The sequence below is a fragment of the Nannospalax galili genome, unplaced genomic scaffold, assembly GCF_000622305.1.
Source record: "Nannospalax galili isolate Female #2095 unplaced genomic scaffold, S.galili_v1.0 scaffold356, whole genome shotgun sequence".
NCBI lineage: Eukaryota > Metazoa > Chordata > Mammalia > Rodentia > Spalacidae > Nannospalax > Nannospalax galili.
The window spans coordinates 2,737,175-2,760,790 of record NW_008338126.1 but is presented as its reverse complement, the minus strand read 5'-3'; the positions used below and the strand labels follow the sequence as shown (position 1 = coordinate 2,760,790).

General features: G+C 49.5%; 1 protein-coding gene across 1 annotated transcript; it reads right to left on the bottom strand.

Moving 5' to 3' along the window:
- Nucleotides 1–545: 545 nt before the first annotated feature.
- On the bottom strand, nt 546–23,616 carry Cdcp2 (CUB domain containing protein 2). Its single transcript, XM_008833023.2, has 8 exons — nt 23,511–23,616; nt 22,944–23,007; nt 15,216–15,352; nt 9,606–9,953; nt 6,716–7,051; nt 5,410–5,763; nt 2,395–2,573; nt 546–1,001 (listed from the first exon to the last, which is right to left on the bottom strand). The coding sequence occupies exons 3-8, from the start codon at nt 15,292–15,294 to the stop codon at nt 675–677; spliced, it is 1,623 nt and encodes a 540-aa protein (XP_008831245.1). The 5' UTR covers nt 15,295–15,352; nt 22,944–23,007; nt 23,511–23,616; the 3' UTR covers nt 546–674.

Here is a 23,616-nt window from a genome sequence, read left to right as displayed (position 1 = left end):
TGCTGGGATTAAAGGCATGCACCACCATGCCTGGCCCTACCTGTAGTTTCTATAGAAACCTGACCCTGCAGGCCATTACCACCTTTGTGGCCAAGCATCCACTAGGATGTGCATGATCAGTCTTGGATAGCATTGTGTGGCAGGAGCTGAAAAAGTAGCACTGGCTGGGGCTTTGGTCCTTTTTCCCTGTTCCTAGAGGCAGAGCTGGCCTACTTTAGACAAGGTCCTCAGGGCACCCGGATCAATGAGGGGGGTGGAGGCGGTGCACAGATACTGGACTTCATGCTAATGAAGACTTGAAAAAGGAAGAGATATCCTTATTTGCAACCTGAGTTTGTGAAATACTCATACTTGTATCCATTCTGCCACAAATGACCCCATCTAGAAACACATGGAAGCATTCTTTCCTGTAGCAGATTATGTTTAAAATTAATAGCAACAATCACATCACACACATGGCAAACTACTCTACAGATCCTTCATCCACTCATACGTCTTTCTGAGCCTTGCACAGGCCCTGTAGGGGAGCAGGGCACTGCAGTGGTTCCCTAGAAACAGAGACTCAGAGAGGACCATGACTTGCCCATGGTCAGCACGTCAGCAAGCCCCATCCTGCCCCTACTATGGTTTCTGAAGCTGCCTCCTAGGGATGCCAGGTCCTCCATCCTACCCACTTACAGCAGCATCAGGACCACAATGGCAATGACCATGAAGACTCCAGCCAAGATGCAGAGTCCCAGGAAGACAATGTCACTGGTGTCCTGGGCCACCATGGCCCCTGGGCCCTCCAGGACCTCTTCCTCATCCCTGGGTGGTGCCTCCTGAAGGTGCTCAGCAGTGGCAGCATAGGGCCGGAGCCAGTCGGAGCCTGACAGCAGGTGGACAGATGCTTCCTTGCGCCTCGGCTCACAGCGCACCTCATACTTGTGGATGTCTGCATGTCCAGCAACAGAGAAGTCGATATACAGCACACTGACGATCACTGAGGTGTTGTTTCTTCTCTGTAGGGTCATAGACATGCGCTCACATCTGAGGAGGCTCAGGCTCTCCCTGCTCCCCTAGATATGTGTAGGCCTTGTTCCATAGCTCAGTCACAGACTACTTGCCACTCAGAGCCTGTGTCCCTGTCTATCAAAGGGGCACTCAGGTTAGCGAGATGACTCAGCAGGAAAAAGTACTTGCCACCAAGTCTGGCAATCTGAGTTCAGTTCCCAGGATTCACATAGTAGAAGGAGAAAACCAACTCCTACAAGTTGTCCTCTGACCTCCACATGTGCACAGGCTCACACACAAAAATAAATAAATGTAACTTTAAAAATAACTATACAGGCCGGGCGTGGTGGTACACACCTTTAATCCCAGCACTCGGGAGGCAGAGGCAGGTGGATCTCTGTGAGTTCGAGGCCAGCCTGGTTTACATAGTGAGTTCCAGGACAGCTGGGGCTACAGGGAGACCCTGTCTCAAAAAGACCAAAAAAAAAAAAACAAAAACAAAAACAAAAACAAAACTGTACGTTAGGGAAGCAGAGGCAGGTGGATCTCTGTGAGTTCAAGGCCAGCCTGATCTATATAGGGAGTTCCAGGCCAGCTGGGGCTACTAGAAACCCTCTCTCAAGAAGAAGAAGAAGAAAAAAAAGAGTTATAAAAAAGGGAGGGTGGGCTATATTGAAGGGTATCAGATTTGATGGGCTGATGTTTGCTGCCCCTCAAATTCCTTCTCAGATCCAAAGGGGAGTAGCTGCCAGGAGGCCAGGGGAGGCAGAGTAGAGGACGACAGAGGCCAAGGGTACGTATACATTTGGCTAAAAGGGCAGGACAAGGGGGCACTTGCTTTCTGCCAAACCAGGCTGCAGATTTCCGGATTACAGGGCTAGGGACTCTCCAATTGAGGCAGACCACTGCTACTTTCCTCCCCAGTGTCTTCCCTACCTCCTTCTAAGTATCCAAGGTGCTACGCCACTGCCTAGACTCCGTACTCTCTGAGAGCCTCCAGCCTGGGTTCAGGCCTCCAAAATCCAAGGATAGTAGAAAACTTTCCTTTGTAAACCCTACAGCCTTTGGAAGGAGGTAGATCCTCACACTTGAAAAGACCTTTTGTTTGTGGCACCCAGGAATGGAGTTGGGTCACCAGGTTGGGGAGGGTGGAGGAAGAGAGAGAGCTAGGGGCAGGCTGTTTATATTAAAGGGATCAGGGCTTCAGTGACCCTGGGGGTGCTCTGAGAGACAATGGGAGGAAGAGGGAAAAACTGTAGAGGAGTTCACCACCAGGGTCTTTTGAAAGGGTGCCAGCAAACCTGCATCCAGTCCTGAAAGGCCACCAGAGCCAGGAGAGAAGCTAAGGGTAGTAGGTGCCCTTCAACAAGGCTCAGAACTCGTCCCCTGCCCTGCCCCTACCTGAGACTCAGTGCCACATGTGTCAAAGTGGGCCTGGATCCGGAAGTTGCTGCCAACTTCTTGGGCGGTACAGCTCCGGCTGCCCAGGTAAACCTTGGTCCACTCCAGTGGGGTCAGTGCCTGGGCAGAGATCAGGATCTGGAAGTCTGTCCTGGAGCAGCTCACATTGATAGGTACCACTGGGAACAAGACAGAGGAGCTTGAGACCTTAGGGCTGCAGTCTGACCCATCATCCCTATCCTTAAGCAGTCCAGGAAGGCAGCAGATGCAGAACCAGAGTGGGGAAGGTGCTTAGGGCCTCCTATAGGACTCAGCTAGTATACTTTATATGCATCATACTTTACATGCATTGGTTCACTAAGCCCCCGGGCCTGTGAGCTCCTGGGGCAGGTGGTATGTTGGTGTCTCTGTGTCCTCTGAGCCCAGCACAGAGCTTGGCTCAGCAGGCTGAGGAAATGCTGAATGGATGAATGAACATGCAAGTGAGTGATTCATTCTTCACCACAATAAAAGTGACTGTTTGCTCATCACTTAGCCACATGCCCAGCAGTTCATCCCATCATTCATTCAGTCAGTTAACAGTCACTGATGGCCTCCTTTGAGCAGCATACACAAACAGAAATGAAGAAGCCAGACACACCACAGCTCATGTGGAGTTTACCGTCTAAGTGGCAGAGGGGCAAGGAATGTGTGAAATATATTGCAGAGTGCTCTGAAGGACAGTCAAGCAAAGATGGAAGACAGAGTAGGGGGTGCAGTTCTGAAGAGTGTGGGGTGGGGATCCCTGCTGTCCCTCTCTACAATGGCCCTGGGAGGTGAGCACAACTAAAGTCACTGCAGTTTTGGAAACAGCTCTGAGAGGTGAAGTTGCTTGCAGTGGCCAAATTAGGATTTTACCCTTGGGTCTATAGGATTTCCAAGTTTGCGGTTGGCTCTTTGCTACTTGTCAGCTCCCTGCATGCTCTGAACTGGGACAGTGTGTTTCTCAGTGCCTGGGACTGCACAGGGGTGTGTGTGTGTGTGTGTGTGTGTGTGTGTGTGTGTGTGTGTGTGTGTGTGTGTCTGTGTGTGTGTGTGTCTGTGTGTGTGTCTGTGTGTGTGTGTGTGTGTGTGTGTGTGTGTGTGTGTGTGTGTGTGTGTCGGGGGAGGGCTGCATACAAGGCAGAAGCAGGTGGGGGCTGGTAGCTGGAGGGAGGGAAAGGAGAGACCTGGCAATCACAGGCTTGGATCCCCCACATCTCTCTGGGAAATGTCTCAGACATATTTCAGCCTCGGGTGTCTGGACAGGCAGGGATTTATGGGCCTGCTGTCTCCCACAATGATCCTGGTGGCGCTGAACTGTGTGTCAACCCGATTGATGCCGAGGCCGCCTTCCCTGTGAGGAGGCCACATGCAGCCTGGGCCCCATCTGGAGCTGGCCCAATGCGAGTACCCTGTCTGACCCTGGCCTCCCACAGGGACCTGGGAAGGAGTGCAGAAGGTCCTAGAATAGGAGCCAGGACGAGAGCCACCCCCATCCTCATTCCAGAGGCATGGCAAGAAGAGGCTGTCTGAATCACTCTGTACTGCCCAGGATGGGACCTCAGAGTCAGGCTCTTAGAGGCACGCAAGACCCTGAAGACCCTTCAGTCCAGGTCCTGAGTTTACAGTTGGGAAAACCAAGATCAAGAGACCAAAAGGAATGTTCTAGGTTGCACTGGTCAGACCCCAGATAGCACTTGACTCTCAGAATACTCTTCTTGCCATGCAGAACCAGAGGAGGACAGTGCCAACAGAGTCACAACTGTCCTTCCCGTAGGCATGGAGGCCACAGAGGCCCAGAGAGGTGGCTCTGCCCAAAGTCTGTAGACTACCAGCTTGGGACAGCTCTGTTTTCTTTTCCATTGTTGGGGCCTCCAACTCCTTAGCTGCTGGGGGTGAGGAAAGAGGAAGGATCCTTTCACTGCTGAACAGGCCTGGGTATGTGAGGGAAAGACATCCTCAGAGCCAGGCATAACCTGCAGTAACCTCATTTACTCTTTAGGATGCCTGACTCGGGCACTCATCAGTCCTGTACAACTGAGCTCACCCACACAGTGGGCGGCAGCAGCATCTGAGTGCAGCCTTGGCCTGTTGGAGCTGGGCCTGCACCTCCTTCCCTGTGTCTTGCTCAGACACAGAGGTGGAGAGTGGGCATCAGTTCCCTGTACTGCCAGCTGTAGAGTTACTGAAGGGAGGGCTTCCGTTTCCACACTGCACGAAGAGGAGCCAGGCCAGAGGGTGTAGCAGGCCCAGACACAGGCATTTCTATCCTGGGACCCTGGGAAGGATGAACGGAAGAGGGGAGAAATGACTTCTCTTTCCAACAAATCTAACCAACATTTCAGAAACTAGAAAAAGTCTCAGTTACAGCTTAGCCAGCCTCTGCAGCAAGGCATGGTCATGTGACTGAGTTCAAAACAATGTGCCCCAAGACGAAGGTTTGTGAAGGCTTTGGAAATGCTTTGATTTTCCTGACGACGAGATGTTTGTGACTGGTACCTCTTCTTTTCTCTTCCAGCCTTGAACATGGGTATCATGCCTGGGGTTTGCAGCCATGAGGCTGAATGTCTCAGAGGTGCCATACAGCAGCTGCCTATTACACTGTTGGGAGAGACCATACAAGTGCCCTTTGCCCAGTCACCATTTCTGAATGACAGAGGCAGGGCTGGTGGCATCTCCATGTTTTACCATTGATGCTTTGCTCTATTTTGTCATTAATCGTGGAAATAAGGGATCAACCATAGTAGAAGAGGTAGGGGGCCCAAGGAAAAAGAAGCCAAGTGGGGAAGAGTTAGGAGTAATTGAGTCACAGCTGTGGAAAGACTGTCCCATTGCAGTGGAGATAAGTGAGAGCCACTCTGAAGTGGTCTCAAAGGTCTCCAGAGTGGATAACTGAGTAGGGGCTAGAAGAGACTGTTAAGGGATTGGGACATAGTAGATGTGGGAAGGAGGCCTTAGAGTTCCCGAGTACCCACACCATCAACTCCAGCTGACCTCCAATGTAGGCCACAGAGAACCCCCTGCCAGAGGTGCTGCGGTCTGTGTGCAGCACAAGCAGGAGCTGGTTGTGGCTTGAGATGACAGGTGGTGGCAGGTGGTGGCCACACCACTTCCCCAGCAGTGCTGCCTCCTCACTAGCCCCATCAAAGGCTGTCAGATGATCGAAGTCACAGGTTCTGGTCAGGCTGTTAGGCTCTTCCAGGCCCAGGTCCAGGACGAACATCTTGACCCGGTAGCCAAGGGGCAGGCGGATGGTCCAGTGGCACTGGATGTTGTTGGGGTAGGAGCTAGGGTAGTGTGGGCTAGAGAAGTTGCCACGCACAGCTGTGTATACCTCCTGGCATTCTCCTGGGGAAGGGGAAGTGAGAGGAGAAGGGGAGTCCTCTGCAGACTCACACACACAAACTAAATAAATTAATAAAGTCTGGGTTGGTAGTGGGACATTTAGGAGGTGGAGTCTATTGGAAGGAAGTTAGATCATGGGGGAGTGCCCTTGAAAGGGGCATTAGGGTCCCAATCCCTTCCTTTTTTTTCTCTGCTTCTTGGATGCCATGAGGTGAGCAGCCTTTACTCACCATTTGCTCTGTACAATGATATTCTGCCTCACCACAGGCACAAAAATCATGACTGACTGAGCCAAAATAGACCTTTCCTCTTGGCCTCAGGTATTCCTATTAATCTCATGTATGTTGTCACAGCCACAGAGATATACTGTTCTAATATACTGTTCACCCCTATATCCCAGTCTTGCCAAACATCCCCCAGTACCATCAGCCCACCAACCTTCTGCCTCCCATGCCTTTGAACATATTGTTCCTGCTGCTGGACTGACTTCTTCGAGGCTTTGCTCAATTCTCCCTCCTCTAGGAAGTCCTCCCAGGATTGTACCTATTAGCGCTCATGACAGTGGCTCATCCCCACTAGACTGTGGACTCCCCAAGGCACATCCATTCTTCTAGGCACACATTGACTGAGCATGCAGTACATACTGGGTACAAGAATAAGGGGCTCACCATCAGGGAGATGGACAAAATTAAGAAGTTCAAGATGAGGGTGTGAAGGAGTTCTCTAAGGAGTTTAGGAAGAGACTAATCCTGCCTGAGTAAGGCAGGAAGTTTCACGGGGAAGTGACCAGCTTAGGCTTGTCATTGGCCCAGAAGGGAATGCTAGAACATTCTGGATACAGTGCAAAAAGGTCCCCGAGGATGCAGGCAAGATTACAGAACTCCCCTCAAAAGATTACTGAATCCCCAAGCAAAGCAGGCGGCATGGGTGTTCGGTATGGGCTTGCCCCTCCTACCTGAGAAGTAGTGGGCCTTGAAGCCCCGACCTCCAATGTTGAAGTCAGACTTGAAGACTACCTGCAACTCATGGCCCAGGGACACAAGGGTGGGGGGCCTGGTGCGGCCACAGTAGTGGTGCCCATGAGTGGGGCCCGGTGCTCCAAGCACAGCCACATAGTCGTAGGCACACTCCTCACTGCCCTCCACCTGGAAGTCCAGGAACACCAGCCTGACAGCAGCAGTCCCTGAGGCACGGATCAGCCAGTGGCATTCCACATTGTTGGGGTAGTTGTTGGGGTAATCGGGGCTGCTGAGGACCCCTGACAGACCGGACAGGACACCACCACACACATCTGAAAAGAAGTCTACTTGAGTGGCCCGCTTCCCTGGGGAACCAGACATCCCTAAATGTAGCTCCTGTGGTGACAGACACTTGTGTATGGCAGGCACAGGCCTGTACCCTGAACCTACCTGGGAAGGTATGGTTTTTCCCCCTTACAGTAAGAAGTCCAGTAGCTTGCAGCTTGCCTGTCTGGGCCTGAGTTCACCTAAGCCAACCCCGCGATAAGGATCTGAGTTCAAGGAGATTGTCTGGAGATTCAGGATTCCCAGGAAAGAATGAGGGGGTAAGAGGGGACAGGGAGGTATGATGAAGGCAGCTGCTGAACCCTACTAGGGAATTGTGGGACTGTAGTAAAGCACACATTTGAGTTATATCACCCCAGGAGTGAAGTGAGGGTCTTGGTGGGAGACCGCAGAGACACCAGAAAAGACACACGTACAGATGTGGAGATTTTCAGGACATCACTAAAGTGACAAGACCCAAGAGACACAGGCAGGTCATCCAGAATTGGATTGGCAAGCAGAATTGGAACCCAGAAGATTAACTACTGATTAACAAGCTTAGTGTATGACCCTGTGGCTCGTCTGTGTGTGTGTGTGTGTGTGTGTGTGTGTGTGTGTGTGATGTATATGGTATATGTATGTGTGCATATATGTGTGGATGTGCATGCACTGTGCCAGGTGCACATGCCTCTGTGTGTGTTTGGAGGCCAGAGGAGGACATTAGATGTCCAGCTTTGACACTCCTCCTTATCTCCTCGAGACAGTGTCTACTGCTGATCCTGGACTTTGCTACTTTTCCAGCTAGGCTGGATGACCAACAAGCCCCAGGAATCCTCCTGTCTCTGCCTACCATGGCACTAAAGTCACAGGTGCATGTGGTCATGCCTGGCTTTTTACATGGATGTTGCAGATCCACACTCAGGTCCTCATGCCTGCACTCTTACCCACTGAATCTTGTCCCCCGTCCCAAGTCTTCTTTTAATGTAACTAAAAGACAGCACCCACAGTCAGGTACCTTATACATAAAAATTTAGCTGACTGGAGTCCATCAATATCCATTGTTTTTCAAGGATTGGCTTATCATAAGAAAACATTGAAAATGTGAACTTGGGGGCTGGGGCAATAGTTCAGTTGGTAAAGTGCTTGGCGTGTGAGCATAAGGACCTGAGTTTGATCCCAGTATAAAAATCAGGCACAGTTGGCCAGGTGTGGTGGTGCATGCCTTTAATCCCAGCACTCAGGAGGTAGATGCAGGCAGATCTCTGAGATAGAGACCAGCCTGGTCTACACAGTGAGTTCCAGGCCAGCTGGGTCTATAGGGAGATGCTGTCTCAATAAATAAATAAATAAATAAATAAATAAATAAATAAATAAATAAATAAGTAAATAAATAAATAAATAATTTTTAAAAAAATCAGGTATGGCAGATTTGTAATACCAGGGTTTGGGAGATGGAGACAAGTGGCTCCGTGGAACTCACTGGCCAGTCATTCTAGCCTAGCTGGAGAGCTCCAGGTCCAGGGAGCTGTTTTAAAAAACAAGGTAGGCAGCTCTTGAGGAACAATAACCTGAGGCTTATACATACACATACACACACAAACAAATGCAAACTCGTAAAATGAATGGGTATCATTAAAATATTGTTTTTATCTTTTTATATCTCAAAGATTCATATAAGATGGTTCTGTTTGCTGTAAGGATATTCTTGCTAATAAAAATGTTGGAAAATGTTGCCTATAGTGAATTTTATATCAACATTCTAAAACTCTCGGGGTCTGTGTTGCCATGCTCTGATCAGGGCAGCCTCCTGTTCTTGTGTCTTAACACAGTTCTGTGCCTCTATATCCTGCTAGCAGGGGCTGGTGTTCTGCCCGAGTGCTGGGGTTGCTGGGAGTGGACCTGTGAACAGGAGTCTGTGGCTGTCCTCATTGTGCTGATGTACCAGATGCATTTGGTCTTGGCCTCAGGAGAAGGGAAGACTTCTGGGACTGTGCACAGAAGCCCAAAGACAGGAGGAAAGAAGCAAGGAGAAAGGTAAGGAGCAGGGCTGGTGCTCCCCCCCCAACCCATGAGGCTGGGCGACAGGTGACAGGCCTGCTTGAAGGAGAAAGGAATTAAAGATTCAGGTATGGGATATGTGCAGGTAAAGGCCCCGGGAGGGAAGAAGCCACAGGCTATGGATACTCCTGCTCTTGCTGTCCTGGGTCCTGGGCAGGTATCCCGGTTGAGGAAGGAGGGGGAGGCCACGGGATGTGAATAGCAGTTAGCAGCAGCAAGTGTCCCCCTGTGGCCTGATGCTATGCCAAGAGAGAAGGACAAAGGTGGCAGAGCCCTGCAGGCTTCCTTTCAGAGAACAGCAAGTTGTCTGGGGCATCTGGTAGTCACAGAAGAAGCAAGGGAATATTGTAAGGGTAGCAGGCCCAAGTCCCATAGGCTGTGCTAAAGCAGATCATCTTGACAGCAGAGTAGCCTGCACTAAGATGCAGGCTTCTCACCTCCCCTGTGCCTGGGTGCTCTCTCCACCTCCACCTGGGGCCAGTTTTTCTGCCAAACCCCTCTCACCTTTCTGGTAGCCTGCAGAGAAGCCATGGCTGGCCACATGTTTGTCTGAATGGAAGACGACAGACATGACATGCCAGGAGGAGGTAAAGGGTGGCGGGGGCACCTGGCCACAGAATCTTCCCAACAGGTTGCCCTTGTCTCCTGAGGCCCCATTATAGATCTCCAGGAAGTCAAAGCCACAGGTGTCATGATACTCCAGGTCAAAGGCATGGAAGGTAAGCAGCACAGAGGACCCCTCAGCCACCACGATCAACCAGCTGCACTCTGTGTTGTAGGGATACAGGCTTGGGAAGTTTGGGCTGGAGAAGTTTCCAGAAGGTGCTGAGAGTACACCCCCACATTTGATACCTGAGATAAGAGAAAAGGATGACTCAGAGTCAATGTTGGGGTCTTGGATACAGGCAGCAAAGCTGGGTCCTTGGGATGAAAAGAGAACAGGATAGGACCCACGTCACTCCATGTGTGTGCCTGAGCTAAAGCATCTGTGGGTCCTTCAGATACTTGGGGAGCATTCTGCTTATCATTCAATAAATACTGTTTGAGCACTGGGCATCACTAGAGATGCTGGAAACAGCAAGAACAAAGATCCCTGCCCTCAGAGCACAGATGATCCTGTTGGAAACAGACAATAAACACAAATAAAATGTAGAGCAGATGGAAAGTGATAAGTGCTAAGAGCATAAGCAGGAAAGTGATTCCAGGCATGGTGGTGCACGCCTTTAATCCCAGCACTTAGGAGGCAGAGGCAGGTGGATCTCTGTGAGCTCAAGGCCAGCCTGGTCTGCATAGTAAGTTCTGGGCCAACCAAAGTCACATAGAAAGACATGCACACACATGGGGGTGGGGGGAGAGAGAGAGAGAGAGAGAGAGAGAGAGAGAGAGAGAGAATGAGAATGAATCTAGGAAGTATTAGTATGGGACCTCTGACTTCAAATAAGATATTCCTTATATGCTGGGCCTCAGGTATATGCAGTGAGGAATGTAAAAATTGTTCATAAAAAATCCTCTCTGTGAAAACGTGTGCATGCCTTTAATCTCAGCACTTGGGAGGCAGAGGCAGATGGATTTCAGTGAATTCTAGGCTAGCCTAGCCTACATAATGAGTCCCAAGTCAGCTGGGGCTACACAGTAATACTCTGTTCCAAATAAACAAATACATAATAAAAGGAAAAAATGACTGGAAATCAATAAGAATAATTTTATCAGGAGGCGTATAAAAAGGAATGAGGGGCTGGAGAGATGGCTCAGTGGTTAAGAGCACCAGTAGGTTCCCAGCACCTACACGGCAGCTCACAAATGCCTTAACTCCAGTTCCAGAGGATTAGACTCCCTCTGCTAACCTCTGTGGGCTCCTGCACACACACATAAACTCATGTAGACACACATACATACACATAAAAATAATTTTAAGGGGCTGGAGAGATGACTCAGCAGTTAAGAACACTGGTTGTTCTTTCAGAAGACCCAGGTTCAAATCCCAGCACCCACATGGCAGCTAACAACTATCTGTAACTCCAGTCCCAAGGGATCCAACAGCCTCTTCTGACCTCCACAGGCATTGCACGACACGGGTGCACTTACCTACATGCAGGCAATACACGCATACACATAAAGTAAAAATAATAAAAATTTTAAAAATCTTTAAAAAAATAATTTTAAAAGAAAATACTTTTCAAGGAGGGAGGAGGGAAGCAGACCTGATTGCTAGACTCCTTTACAGGTATATGGTTCATAATTTTACTTATAATTTATACAAAATAATTTCCATAATTTTAAAAGATCAAAAAGAATGTTAAAATAACTCCTAAACATCCTAACCTGAAACAAACTCTGCATTGGGTTGGCCACACAGTCATCTAGGGTGGATCATACAGGCATTCTCTGAGGAGCTCAGTCACCTTTGCTAAGCTTTTGAAAAAAGATGTTTTGTTTTGGTTTTTTGAAACAAGGTATCACTGGATAGGCCAGGCTTGCTTCAAATTTGTAATCTTCCTGCCTCAGGCTCTCACATGCCGAGATTACAGGTATGTGCCACTATACCTCGCTGAACTCTTTGAAAAACTCTACAGTTAAAAAGCTACAAGCCTGGCATGGTGGCATACTCCTGTAAGGGAAGTACTTTGGAAGCTGAGACAGGTGGATGATGAGTTCTAGGCCAGCCTGGGCTATATGGTTAAAAGAAAGAAAGAAAGAAAGAAAGAAAGAAAGAAAGAAAGAAAGAAAGAAAGAAAGAAAGAAAGAAAGAAAGAAAGAAAGAAAGAAAGAAAGAAAGAAAGGAAGGAAGGAAGGAAGGAAGGAAGGAAGGAAGGAAGGAAGGAAGGAAGGAAGGAGAGAAAGTGAGTTGATGGAGGTGAGATGAAGACAAAGAAAATGGCAGAGGGAGAGTAAGCAGAATGCACTGCAAACATGCATGCACATGTCAAGAACAATTTCAATAAGTAAAATATAATTCATTAGGGAGTCTTATACAGTAGAATGCTATACAGTGTAGAATGAATACACACCATCACCTATAGAGTAATTTTTTAATTAATTTTTCTGAGGCAAAGTCTAACTATGCAATCCAGGCTGGTCTTGAATTCCAGATTCTCTCACCTCAATCTCCTCGGTACCTGGATTAAAGGTATGGGTACCAGGCTCAGCCTATGTTTTGTTGGAAACAAATAAAGGAAACTGAATCTAATGATGTCTCTGCCTCAATCTACAAGTTAGAGTGAAGAGAAGGCTAGGGGAGCTTATCTATAGGTCTTGTTTTGTGATGGATGGATGGATGGATGGATGGATGGATGGATGGATGGATGGATGGATAGATTGATGGATTGACTGTAGTGTAAGGGTGGAACTCAAGGTTTTGCACATGCTGGGTAAGTGCTCTACCATGAAGCTACACCCCCAGCCATAACAATTTCTGATTGTTTGAGATGGAGTTTCTATAAACTTGCTTTGTTGCTCAGACTGCCCTTGAACTCCTGGACTTAAGAGATCCCCCAACTTCAACCTCTCCAGTGGCTAGGACAATAAGTATGCACCACTGTACCCTACATTTAAAAAAAAAGTTTTTTGTTTGCTTGTTTGTTTGAGCCAGAGTCTCTGTGTAGCTCTGACTGGCCTAGAACTCACTATGTAGAATGATTTGGTCTTGAACTTGTTTTGTTCTTCTTGCCTCTGCTCCTGAGTGCTGGGCTCACAAGCACTAACCACCATGCTCAACTAAGTGTGTGTGTGTATGCACGTGTGTGCGTGTGTGTGTGTGTGTGTGTGTTAGAAACAGAGGCCTGGGGGCACACATGCCATAGAGTGTATGTGGAGGTCAGAAGACAAGTTTATGGAGTCATTTCTCTCCTTCCATCTTTGCATGGGTTCTAGGGATGGAACTCATGTCACCAGGCTTGCAAGCACTTTTACCTGCTAAGTCATCTTGCTGGTCCCATAAAGGAACATAATGAACATTCTTCTTCATCTTCTTTTTTTTCAAGCCCTGGCTGGCCCAGAACTCCTCCTTGTAGTAACCTCTTTCCTTGCCTAGGTAGGAAGAAGTAGACACTTGACCTTCTGGGAGGGTGAGTGCTCCAGGCCACGTCAAGCTCTACTCAGAATATCTGTATTGGCATCCCTAGGCTGAGACTGGGAGCCCTAGGGGGACCAGGTTCAGGGTTGTGGAAACATGTCCACAGATGGCAAGAACCATGTGAAGACAGGAAATGGCCCGGGGCCAGGAGGCCCTGGCTGCTGGCAGGCTCAGTTGCACTCCTCCTGCCCTGTTACAGAACCCAAATAGCTTTCTTGCCTAAGAGCTTATGGCAGCCTGGGTCCTGCCACTTGCAGCCAAAGGCGTCCACAAGTACACACTTGAGTAAAATCCCTGAGAGAGGGATACAGTCACCACACATGTGCTCTGCATGCTGCAGGAGCTCTGTGCTGGTTTAGAATGAACCTCCCACCCAGGGAAGCTCACTGAAGGGCTGGGGCTGAGGAGAGTCAAGCAAGCCAGGAGAAACCACACTGTGTGGTGTGCTATACCACAGGGGGTTCTTGGGACAGCAGTATCCAGTCCTTGCTGGGTGCCAGGAGTGCTAGGGAGACAGAGGTAATGCAGTGGCTGAGCAGACACATTCTATACCATATTATTGGCTTCCTGTCCGGTCCATGGGCAGGACAACACCAAGAGGAGTGTCTGATTCAGGGCCTTAAGGTAAGAGGATGGATGTTCTTTCCAGTGCTTGCCCTTGTCTTTTCCTCAGCCCTGATCACAGAGCAGTAAGAGCTAAGAGCTGGGCACCAACCCAAGTGGAAACCTTGCCTGTTATGACTGAGCCAGGCATGCTGACCCTCAGGTGATTCCAAATCTGGAAGCTAGAAAATAAGAACTAGCTCCTCTTGCTACCCAGGCTGGGCTGGAACCCTGAACTACCATCTCATTCCTGCACTGACTGGCAAGCTTCCTTTCCTCCCTGACAACCAGTTGAGCTTGAGGAAAACAAGGTGTAGGTGAGTGTTTGCAGAGCACTCCCCCGAAAAAGCACGCTCATCCTTTGCAGAAAGATGAAATGATGTCACTAACTTCACAGACGATACTTAGAGGGTCAGAATGGCACAAAGTTACCAGAACCACAGCACAGGTGGGCAGAGGGAGCCCAGAGAATCAGAGGCCAACAGAGGATGAGGAGGACTTCATGGAGGAAGTGACATTTGACCTAAGCTTGAAGGATGCAAAAAGAGAAAAAGGGGGCTGGCAAGATGGCTTAGTGAGTAAAGGCGCTTGCTGTCAAGCCTGACAACCTGTTTGATCCCAGAGACTCATGTGATAGAGAGAATCCACTCTCACAAGTTTTTCTCTGACCTCCATGTGTGCTGAGGCATAATGCACATGCACATACATACACAAAATAAAATATAAAAAAATAAAAGTAATTAAAAAATACTTTTAAGAGAAAAGAGACTCTTTTCTAAGGGACTCCTGGAAGGAGAACTCTTTTTTCTAGGCAGAGGGACGGCAGGGCTTAGGATTGCTGAGGGCGAGGCATTCTCAGAGTTGTGGTTCTAGCCAATGTGATGGTGTACACCCTTGATCTTAGAACTTGGGAGGCACAGGCAGGTGGATCTCTGTGAGTTCAAGGCCAGCCTGGTCTACATGGCAAGTTTTAGACTTTTGGCTCCCAGCCAGCACAGGGAATGCACTCAGGATGCAGGAGCCAAAATTCACAGCCGCTTGGAGCCAGCATGCTACTGACCACAACAGTAAGGAATTTAGTGCCCCTGGCTGCAGTGGGAAGCTCAGTGGGCTCTCAGAACAGAGACTCCTTCCCACCATGAGCCTTCTACACTTCTCTGAACCATTCCCTTCACCCATAGTAACTATCTGGACCTGTGCCTAAGCCCTCAAGCCCTTCATCTGGAAGGGGCCAACCCTCACCTGGAACCTCATTGTGAAAGACTGAATGCCCTCATGTATGTGAAGCAGACAGCAAGTGTTCACCTCCACATTGCAGAAGCAAGCACATCCTCAGCTTGGCCAGCCCCCTTAAAAGGCCTCCTGCTTGCTGGCTTGAGCCTTGGTCTGGCTCTGGCTGCTCCCACCTCCCAACCTCTCCTGGTTGCCAGGACACCTACCTTCCATGGCCTGGGTCCCAAGACCTGGGCCCAGCAGTGCCACTGCCAGCAGTAGGCAGGCCTCTAGTTCTGCCAGCATCTCCTCACAGGGGTCCCCTTATCACGGCTGCTGAGTTGAGGGGTGGGGATCTGAGAGCCTGAGCAGGGGGAAAGAGAGGTGAGGCTGGAAAAGCCTTCAAGTTAATGGTAGTGTGAATAATTCATCGGCCCCTTGAATTAGTAAGCTGATCCCTAGGTGCTTCCTTCACTTCACGTTAAGGTGATGGATCTAGTGTCACTAGGTTGACACATACTGAGATCTGTAATGGTCACCCTGTACCAGAAAGGGGCGTAGCTTGGGCCTAGAAGGAAATAGGATGATAGAGAAAGAGTCTAACTTTCCCAGCCAGGCAGATCTGGGATTAATCCCAGTTCAGCCTGGATCCAGCTTGCCAGGTAATCTTTTTTTTTTTTTAACTATTTTTATTTTATGTGTATGAGTGTATTGCCTGCATGTGTGTACATCTATCCATGCTGTGTCATGCCTGTGGAGGTCAGAAGAGGGCATCAGATCCCCTGGAATTGGAGTAGGACAGTTGTTAGCTGCCATGTGGGTGCTGGGAATCGAGCCCTGAGTCCTCTGCAAGAGCAGTCAGTGCTCTTAACTGCTGAGCCATCTCTCCAGTCCCTTGCCAGGTGATCTTAAATAAGTCATCTCGTTTTTATGGGTCTTGGTCTTCTAATCCATCCAGTGGGGCCATTCAGCCCTGCCTCTGGGGCTGCTGGGGCAAAGAAAATGAGACCACATATGTTAAAGCACACAGCAGGTGCTTGCTACTGATTTTTCCCAGCCTCCACTCCAAGGGGAGTCAAAAGGAGGCTCACATTTGTGGATGAGCTTCCTCCTAATGTGAGAATTTAGCTTGAAGGAAGAGAGAAGGAATATGTGGGCGGATGAGGAGGGGAAATCTTTTTCATGGAAGAATGCAGCAGGCATAGCAGAATCAGAACTCTGGAGGCCCCGAAGCCCGCTCTGTATCTCCCAATGTAATGATGGCTCTGTGCAGTGTGGCCAGGAACAGTAAATGTTTGGGGCTTTGCTGAGCCACAAGCCTTATTTGCATATCACTATGTTCAAGCCCCGTGCTAGGAGCTGGGACTGCAGAAGTGCTCTTGAGGGCCCTATATCCAGTAAAAAATAGGACCTTTCTTTTCCTCTGGGAATCTTTCCCTTTGATTTAGCCTACCACATGCTTTTTTTCTTTTCTTTTCTTTTCTTTTCTTTTCTTTTTTCTTTTTCTTTCTTTTTTTTAATTTTTATTTTATGTATGTGAGTGTATTGCCTGCATGTAATGCACCCATGTCATGCAATGCCCACAGAGGTCAGAAGATGGCGTTGGATTCCCCTGAAACTGGAGTTACAGTTGTTAACTGCCATGTGGGTGCTGGGACCTGAACCTGGGTCCTCTGGAAGAGCAGCCGGTGCTTTTAACTGCTGAGTCATCTCTCCAGCCCCTACACCTGTTTTTTTACATGGGTTCTAGGGATTGAACTGAGGTTCTTATGCTTGTATGGAAAGCACCTTGCCAGCTGAACCATCTTCCTACCCCCTCCACCGTGTCTGTGCAGAGCCTGCACCAGGCCTGGGGGCACTGGAGGGGAACTGTAACATATGTTGGACAGAGCCTGGGCTCTGGTTTCTGACTGTCCCACTTGCCTAGCTGAGGGGGCTGGGAAGGTGAGCCACACTCTGTGAGGCCCAGCTTCCTCCACAGGGAGGGAGAGACAGCAGCAGCCTGCTAGTCTCATGTAGAATTAAGTGAGATCACGGATGGACATCTTAGCAAGCCTGGCTCACTGCACCAGAAAAAGGATGCTTTTTATCTACCTTAGAGGAACCCGGCCATCCATCTGCCAGAGTACATGTCACCTCTGGCCCATCCTTTTCTCAGGCAGTCCCCAGGGAGCCCTTGGCTGCCAGCAGAGGAAGCCACCTGGAAGGTGTTCAGCAAAGGGCATCGGGAATGGATGGAAAAGAAAAGGTTCTGGGCAGGTTGAGAGGTAGAACTTTTATTAAACACTTACTGTTTGTGTGAAGGAAGAGGCAGGGTGAGGGACAGGGCATGGTGCTGGGATTCTCAGGTAACTCACATGAGTGCAGCCTCACAGCACTCAGAACAGTACACAGTAGGCTCCGCATTTGCCAAAGGAGCAAGTTGAACTCTGTGTTCCTATCAGGGTCCTGGGCTGAGTTCCACCACAAGAACTCACCCACCCCACCTCTGGAACTTTCGTCCTGCTCTCTGGAACCACTTTCTGTCTTCCTTGCATTCTCATACAGCCTTTTCTTCATACCTTCCCAATGGTATCCTGTTTCTGGTCCCCCAACTCAATAGCTTCCAAATTGAACATGCACTGTCCCCATCCCTAACTTGATTCTCGTGTGGTATTTCCCACATCAGGTTATGGCATAACTAAATCACCAAGCCAAAAACCGAGTCTGCTTTGACTTTCCTGCCTCACACCCACACCCCTGTCATAGTGGAGCTTTGTTCTGACTGACTTCCAACGTCATCCCTATGCAAACTGGGCATCTCTCCTGCTCTCACAGCGGCAGGAGTCCTCACTTGCCTGAGCTGGCCATCCTCAACCACTTTCCACCTGAATCTTTTTGGAATGCTAATCGAATTCCTCCACAGCATCCTCTGCTCAAAGTGGTTTTCATACCCTTCAGGGTGCTGTGCTAGCTCTTCTGATTTCTGCCTTCCATGCATGGTGAGCCCCAGCCTTTACCACATGTCATTTTTCTCACCTCTCTGTACACAATGGGCCCTAGAGTCTGGATCATACTTCTTTCTGCCCCATTTCCATGTGGATTCTTTCTCAGCCTGCAAAACACTTGTCACCTCCTCCAGGGTGTTATCTTGTTCCCATCCCAAGCTGGGGCAGTTCCTCCTTACTGGGCACACTCAACCAGAGAGGGTTGTAGCTGGCTGGTATTTCTGAGGCCACCCTGACTTCTGGGCTTCCATCTAGTGCCCAGTATAAGGCTCAGCTCTGAGCACATCCTTTTATTCATCTCTGCCCTACACCTTACAACACATACCCTAGATGCTCAGCAGCCGTTTATGGACTGAACTGTCCAAAGGTCCACAGCTAGGAAGAGTCCTTTTCCCTCTGGACCCATGATTGCCTGTGCCCAAACCTGTGCTGTTAACCTTGCTCCTCTAGTCTGTGCAGGCTGCTATAATGAAATCCCACACACTGGGTGGCTTCTAAACCACAGATGCTTATTTCTCAGGGTTCTGGAGGCTGGACTGTGGCTGGTAAAGCCGTTTCCTAGCTGAGTCCTCCCATGGTAGAAGAGGTAAGGGTCTCTCTGAGGTCTCTTTTATAAGAGTACTAATTCCCGAAGGATTAATCATTTCCTAAAGGTCTGTAACTTCTAATGTGATTGCTTTACAGTTTTAGCACATGAATGTTGGGGACACAAACGTTCCTCCCACAGCACCTCCTCCCAACCCCCAGGGGTGGCAGTAGGGTCTAGCTTAGTGATTAGGCATGGAGTGCCAAGAACCTGGACCACGTGCTGCGTGACCTTGACCTAGTCACTTCACCCTTCCAGGCCTGTGACTAGTGGAGAATGGTGTGCTCTGAGTGGTTTGATGGGTGAGGGGCAGAAGGAAGGCTCCGCCAGGTAATTTGGGGCACTGTCTCCACATTCCATGTGTGTGAACTCTAAATGGCATGCATACCTGGATCTTCTTGTGTGTTTCATTCCAACCCCTCTCTCCTTGAAGTCACCTTTGGGTGGGGCCTCCTGCTGCCTGCCTGCCCTTGCCTCCAATCAGAGTGTAGCCAAGGCTTCTCTCCTGACCCCCAGGTGTGAAGAAGGAACAAAGACTGTCACCTGCCTGGTCATTAGGGTATACCTAAGCTGCCCACAATACTGTCAAATCTGAGCATCTGGGTGCCCATCTGTGCCGACTCAGGCTAAGCCCTGAGGACCCACTCTTCAACCTCCAGGGATATCTTGGTGTGAGGTGGCCCTCTTGTCTGGGACTGGCTCTGCAGTACTTGGAGCTACAGGATCCTGGGAACCTCTCTGAAAGGGTGTGAGCTCCACGCAGTGGTGAGTATGCCAGCCAAGGGAGGGGACAAGTGTCACGGTCATTTCTGTCACTGGGGACAAGTGGCCATACTGGTTCCTCTGTACATGAGCCTACTGTGCTGTCTATGCCCCAGACATCAACCACTGTGTGGATGTCCTTCATGGAGTGTGAATTTGCCTTTGTGTGACTGCACCCACCTGCACTTTCATATCTGTTTCTTTACACATAAGTTCATCTCTGTGCATACACATGGATCAAACTGTGTTGCTGGGTATACATGTGTCCTTCATATGTTTAAGGATATATATATATATATAATCTGCATGTACCCAGGTGTACCTTGCATGTCCATCCATGTCTCAGTGAAAATGTCATAGTATATTACCCCCAGGGAATATGTGCTTGTCTAAGTGCACTCATCTGTTTCCATGGCACACAGAATCTGCTGGTGTGTAGGTCTGTATCTCTCCAGGTATGCACACCTGTGCCTGGTGCACATCTCTCTGAGAGCAGATGTTCATACTGCTCAGTGCTGTGGCCCTATGTGTCTCTGTGTATGTGTGGGGATGCATACCTATAGCTGGGGTCCCTCTCTAAGCCAGTTTTGTCTTCATATCTGTATCTGTCACTGATCAGTGGGTATAGAGCTGGTGCCCAGGGGACAGCAAGGGTGCTGCCTAGTGTCTGCCTCCCTGAGCTGACAGAGGAGCTGTGGTAGAGAGCAGAAAGAGAGAGACCTGTCCACCCTGGGAACTCTTGTTGGGGTCCCAGGAGTCACATCTCTCCCAGGGACCTGAGGGCATTTCTCAGGTGTACAAGTGGCCAGGAGGTGGCGACAGGAAGGAGCAGCCCCCATCCCAGATTTCTGCTGGAACCTGATCAGAGGCCTGGGGTCTGCACAGTAGGAGTCAGGGGGGTGGAGAAAGAGTACAATACAGGAGAGAGAGGTGAAGGGTCCAAGAGAAGGGTGGAAGGCTGAGAGCAAGGGAGGCGGGGGAGGTGGGCTCTACGGGGCAGAGGCTGTTGTCATTAGGGTAGTCCCCCGTGGGGTCTTGCTGAGTCCTCAGACTCCTGGGAGCCACACCCCACCCCAGGCCCAGCACTACATCAGATCCCTCTGAGCTTGTTTTTCTTGCAGAGTTATTCTGCCCAGTTCATGTTTCCACAAGGCTGGGGTGTGAAGGTTGCACACCAGAAATGACATCCCTGAAGTCCAGGCGGGACAATGACAAGGTTTCCCAAGAGTCCTCTGACAAAGGCGTGACCTTGGCCTCTGGTTCCTGGGCCGATGGAAAGAAAGTGAGGAGGGGGCTAGAATCACTGCCATTTATGGATCTCACTCTAGCTTGAGGGCCACACGTCATCTCTCACTGAGTCGCCCAGTCCTACAGGGAAAGGCTACTATCTCCATTCCACAGATGAGGAAACTGGGGCCCAGCATCCCAAAGGCCTGCTCCCACACAGAGCTGAGGCTGAGGAGAGTAGACACCCACTGTTCTGGGACAGGGTGGGAACTGGGGATCAGGCATAGAAGGGGCCCCTCAGGGAAATGTTAGCCCCTAATACCACTGGGACTTGTATCACCCATGGTTTACTGGTAAGGCAGTGGTTGAGTTTGGATCCTAGGTCTGCATATGATGCACTGTGAAACCTTGGAGAAATCACTGTCACAAGCCTCAGCTTCCACATCTGTCAAGTGGGATTCCTAATCATACTCCAGGCCCCTGGGTTGCTGTGGGAACTAAATGAATGGTTCTACAGGTGAAGAGTATAAAAAGCCATACAGCAGCAGGCATCTGTGTGATTACAAGCAGATGGATGTCAGCAGCATATAAGCAACAGCCAGAGTCACCTTGTACCGAGCAGGGTGTCACATCCACGCTATGCAGGTTGTTTCATTTAACTCATCCCAGTTCTCTGAGGTGCCCCATCACTTTTTCAAGACACAGACGGGAAAAATGGGGTGACTGGGCGCCCAGGATTCCACTGCCTTGAGTGCAGAACTGGGATTCAAGGGTTGGGAGGAAGCTGAAGGGTTGGGCCTTGAGGTGGGGTCACAGGGAGGCCTGGCAGAAGGGGGATCCTGACAGCGTATTTACAGGGCCAGGAGGCAAGGGGTGAGCGGACACAAAGGAAGCCTCCAGCTGGTCCAACCCCTCTCCTCCTTCTCCTTTGATGGCCAATTAGTCCTGCTTCTTTGGCCAAGCCCGGGCCTCTAACAAGCCAAGGTTAGTTAGAGGAAGTTCATGGTTACATAAGGGGAGGCTGCCTGGCTCTCTTCCTGCTTCAGAAGAGGCTACTGGCACGGGATCTCCAGGGAGTTGTCTGGAAGGATTTGTGCCCTCCTCTTACCCTCTGGACTCTCCTGTCCTCACCCTTTTTCACACTCCTCACTCACCACACTCTGCTCCTCAGCCTTTTCAGTGTGATGAAGCACAGTGCAGCACGGAGCCTTCCATTGCCAGCCTTGAGCTGGTTTGCAAATCTGAAACTCCCTGCTCCACAGCCAAGCAGCTGCTGAGCCCCTCCCGACTGCCAGGTGCATTCATATCCAGCTGCATGCAGTCCTCATGGCCTTGAGCAATTTCCTCCACCTCCCTCTGTGCCTCAGTTTCCTCATCTGTAAAACGACACTAATGAGCTAATATTTGTAAAGGGTTTATGAGAAGATGGCATGCCACATGGTACACTTTGCTTAAACATTCATTAATTTAAATGAACTTTAAAATTTGGCCAGGTGTGGTGGCCCATGCCTGTGATCTCAACGACTGAGGGACTGAGGTGGAAGGATCATACGTCTGAGGCCAGCTTGGGCAACTCAGTGAGACATTGTCTCAAAATCAAATTTAAAAAAGGACTGGTGGGTGGGAGCAGGGAAGATGTAGTGGGCCTCACAAGCATGAGGTCCTGAGGTCAGGATTTTTTGTTTTTTTTGTTTTTTTTTTTTTGTCTTTTTGAGACAAGGTCTCCCTGAAGGTCCAGGGCCTGGAACTCACTATGTAGACCAGGCTGGCCTCAAACTCACAGAGATCGACATGCCTCTGCCTCCCAAGTGCTGGGACTAAAGGTGTGCGCCACCATGCCCAGCTCTGAGTTTAGTTTTTGAAAACTCTTAAATACAGCCTTGCAGGGTAACAATTACCCATTCTAATTCACTGTGGTGATTGGGGTTCAGGGAAAATTACTTTTTACCAACTTCATGTTGTCACAAGCATTTATTAAGCACCTACTATGTACCAATGTTTAATACTGTGTGCACATTACCCCACTGGATTCAGGTCTGTGAAGAGTTAGCATCCCCAACATTTCCAAATACCCATCGGGGGTAGTACTTCTCTGGCTGACATTCCTGACTGGTTGTTGTCTGCCTCCCCAACACATAGCTACCAGGAGAGGGGAGAGGAAGGATCTATACTATGTTCTTTGATATGTTCCAAGCACATAGTGCTGATTAAGTATTCAACAAATAGCCACTGGGAGAAGGATTTGAAATATCTCCAGTTTTCAGCCATGGGGACTGATGTTTAGAGAAATGAAGTGACTTGCCCAAGACCACACAGCAGAGCTGAAGTTTGAAAATCTACTGTATCTCAAAAAAACAACAACAACAACAACAAAAAACAACAAACTACTGTACCTCAAAAGTCCGTGTCCTAAGCCTGGCATGGTGGTACACATCTGTAGTCTCCGCACTTGGGAAGCTGAAGCAGGAGGATGACAAGTTTGAGATCAGCTAAGGCTACGTAGCAAAACTTTGTATATAAAAACAGATTCCTCTCTCTCTCTCTCTCTCTCCTCTCACTTGCTCTCTCTGCTCATGTGTGCTCACGAGTGCTCACGAGTGTGCATGCCTGTGCATGCCCCAGCAGAAGCTAGAGGAAGACACTGTGTCCTGCTCCGTCACTGTCCGCCTTATTCCCTCGAGACCGAGTCCCTCACTGAACCTGGAGCCGGGCTGGTCACCATCAAGCCCCATCAATCCTCCTGTCTCCACCCTCGACTACATTGCTGGGGTTATAGGTGATCACCCAACCAGGCATAGCTTTTTACAAGGGTGCTGGGGATCCAAATTCAGGTTCTCATGCTTGTACAGCAAGTACTCTTATCCACTGAGTCATATTTCCAACCCCAAGCTTTTGTTTTAACCATGTTGCTCAAGAAGTCTGAGCTGCGATACAGACTCAGGGCAGTGAGCTATACATACCAGAAGTGGTAGGTCGTTGGGGCCAAGAAGCCCACAGATGCCTTAACCAAGCACTTCTTCCTGCCTCTCTGGCCCACCTGTGTCTCCTCGGGCCCTGGGCCGTGCC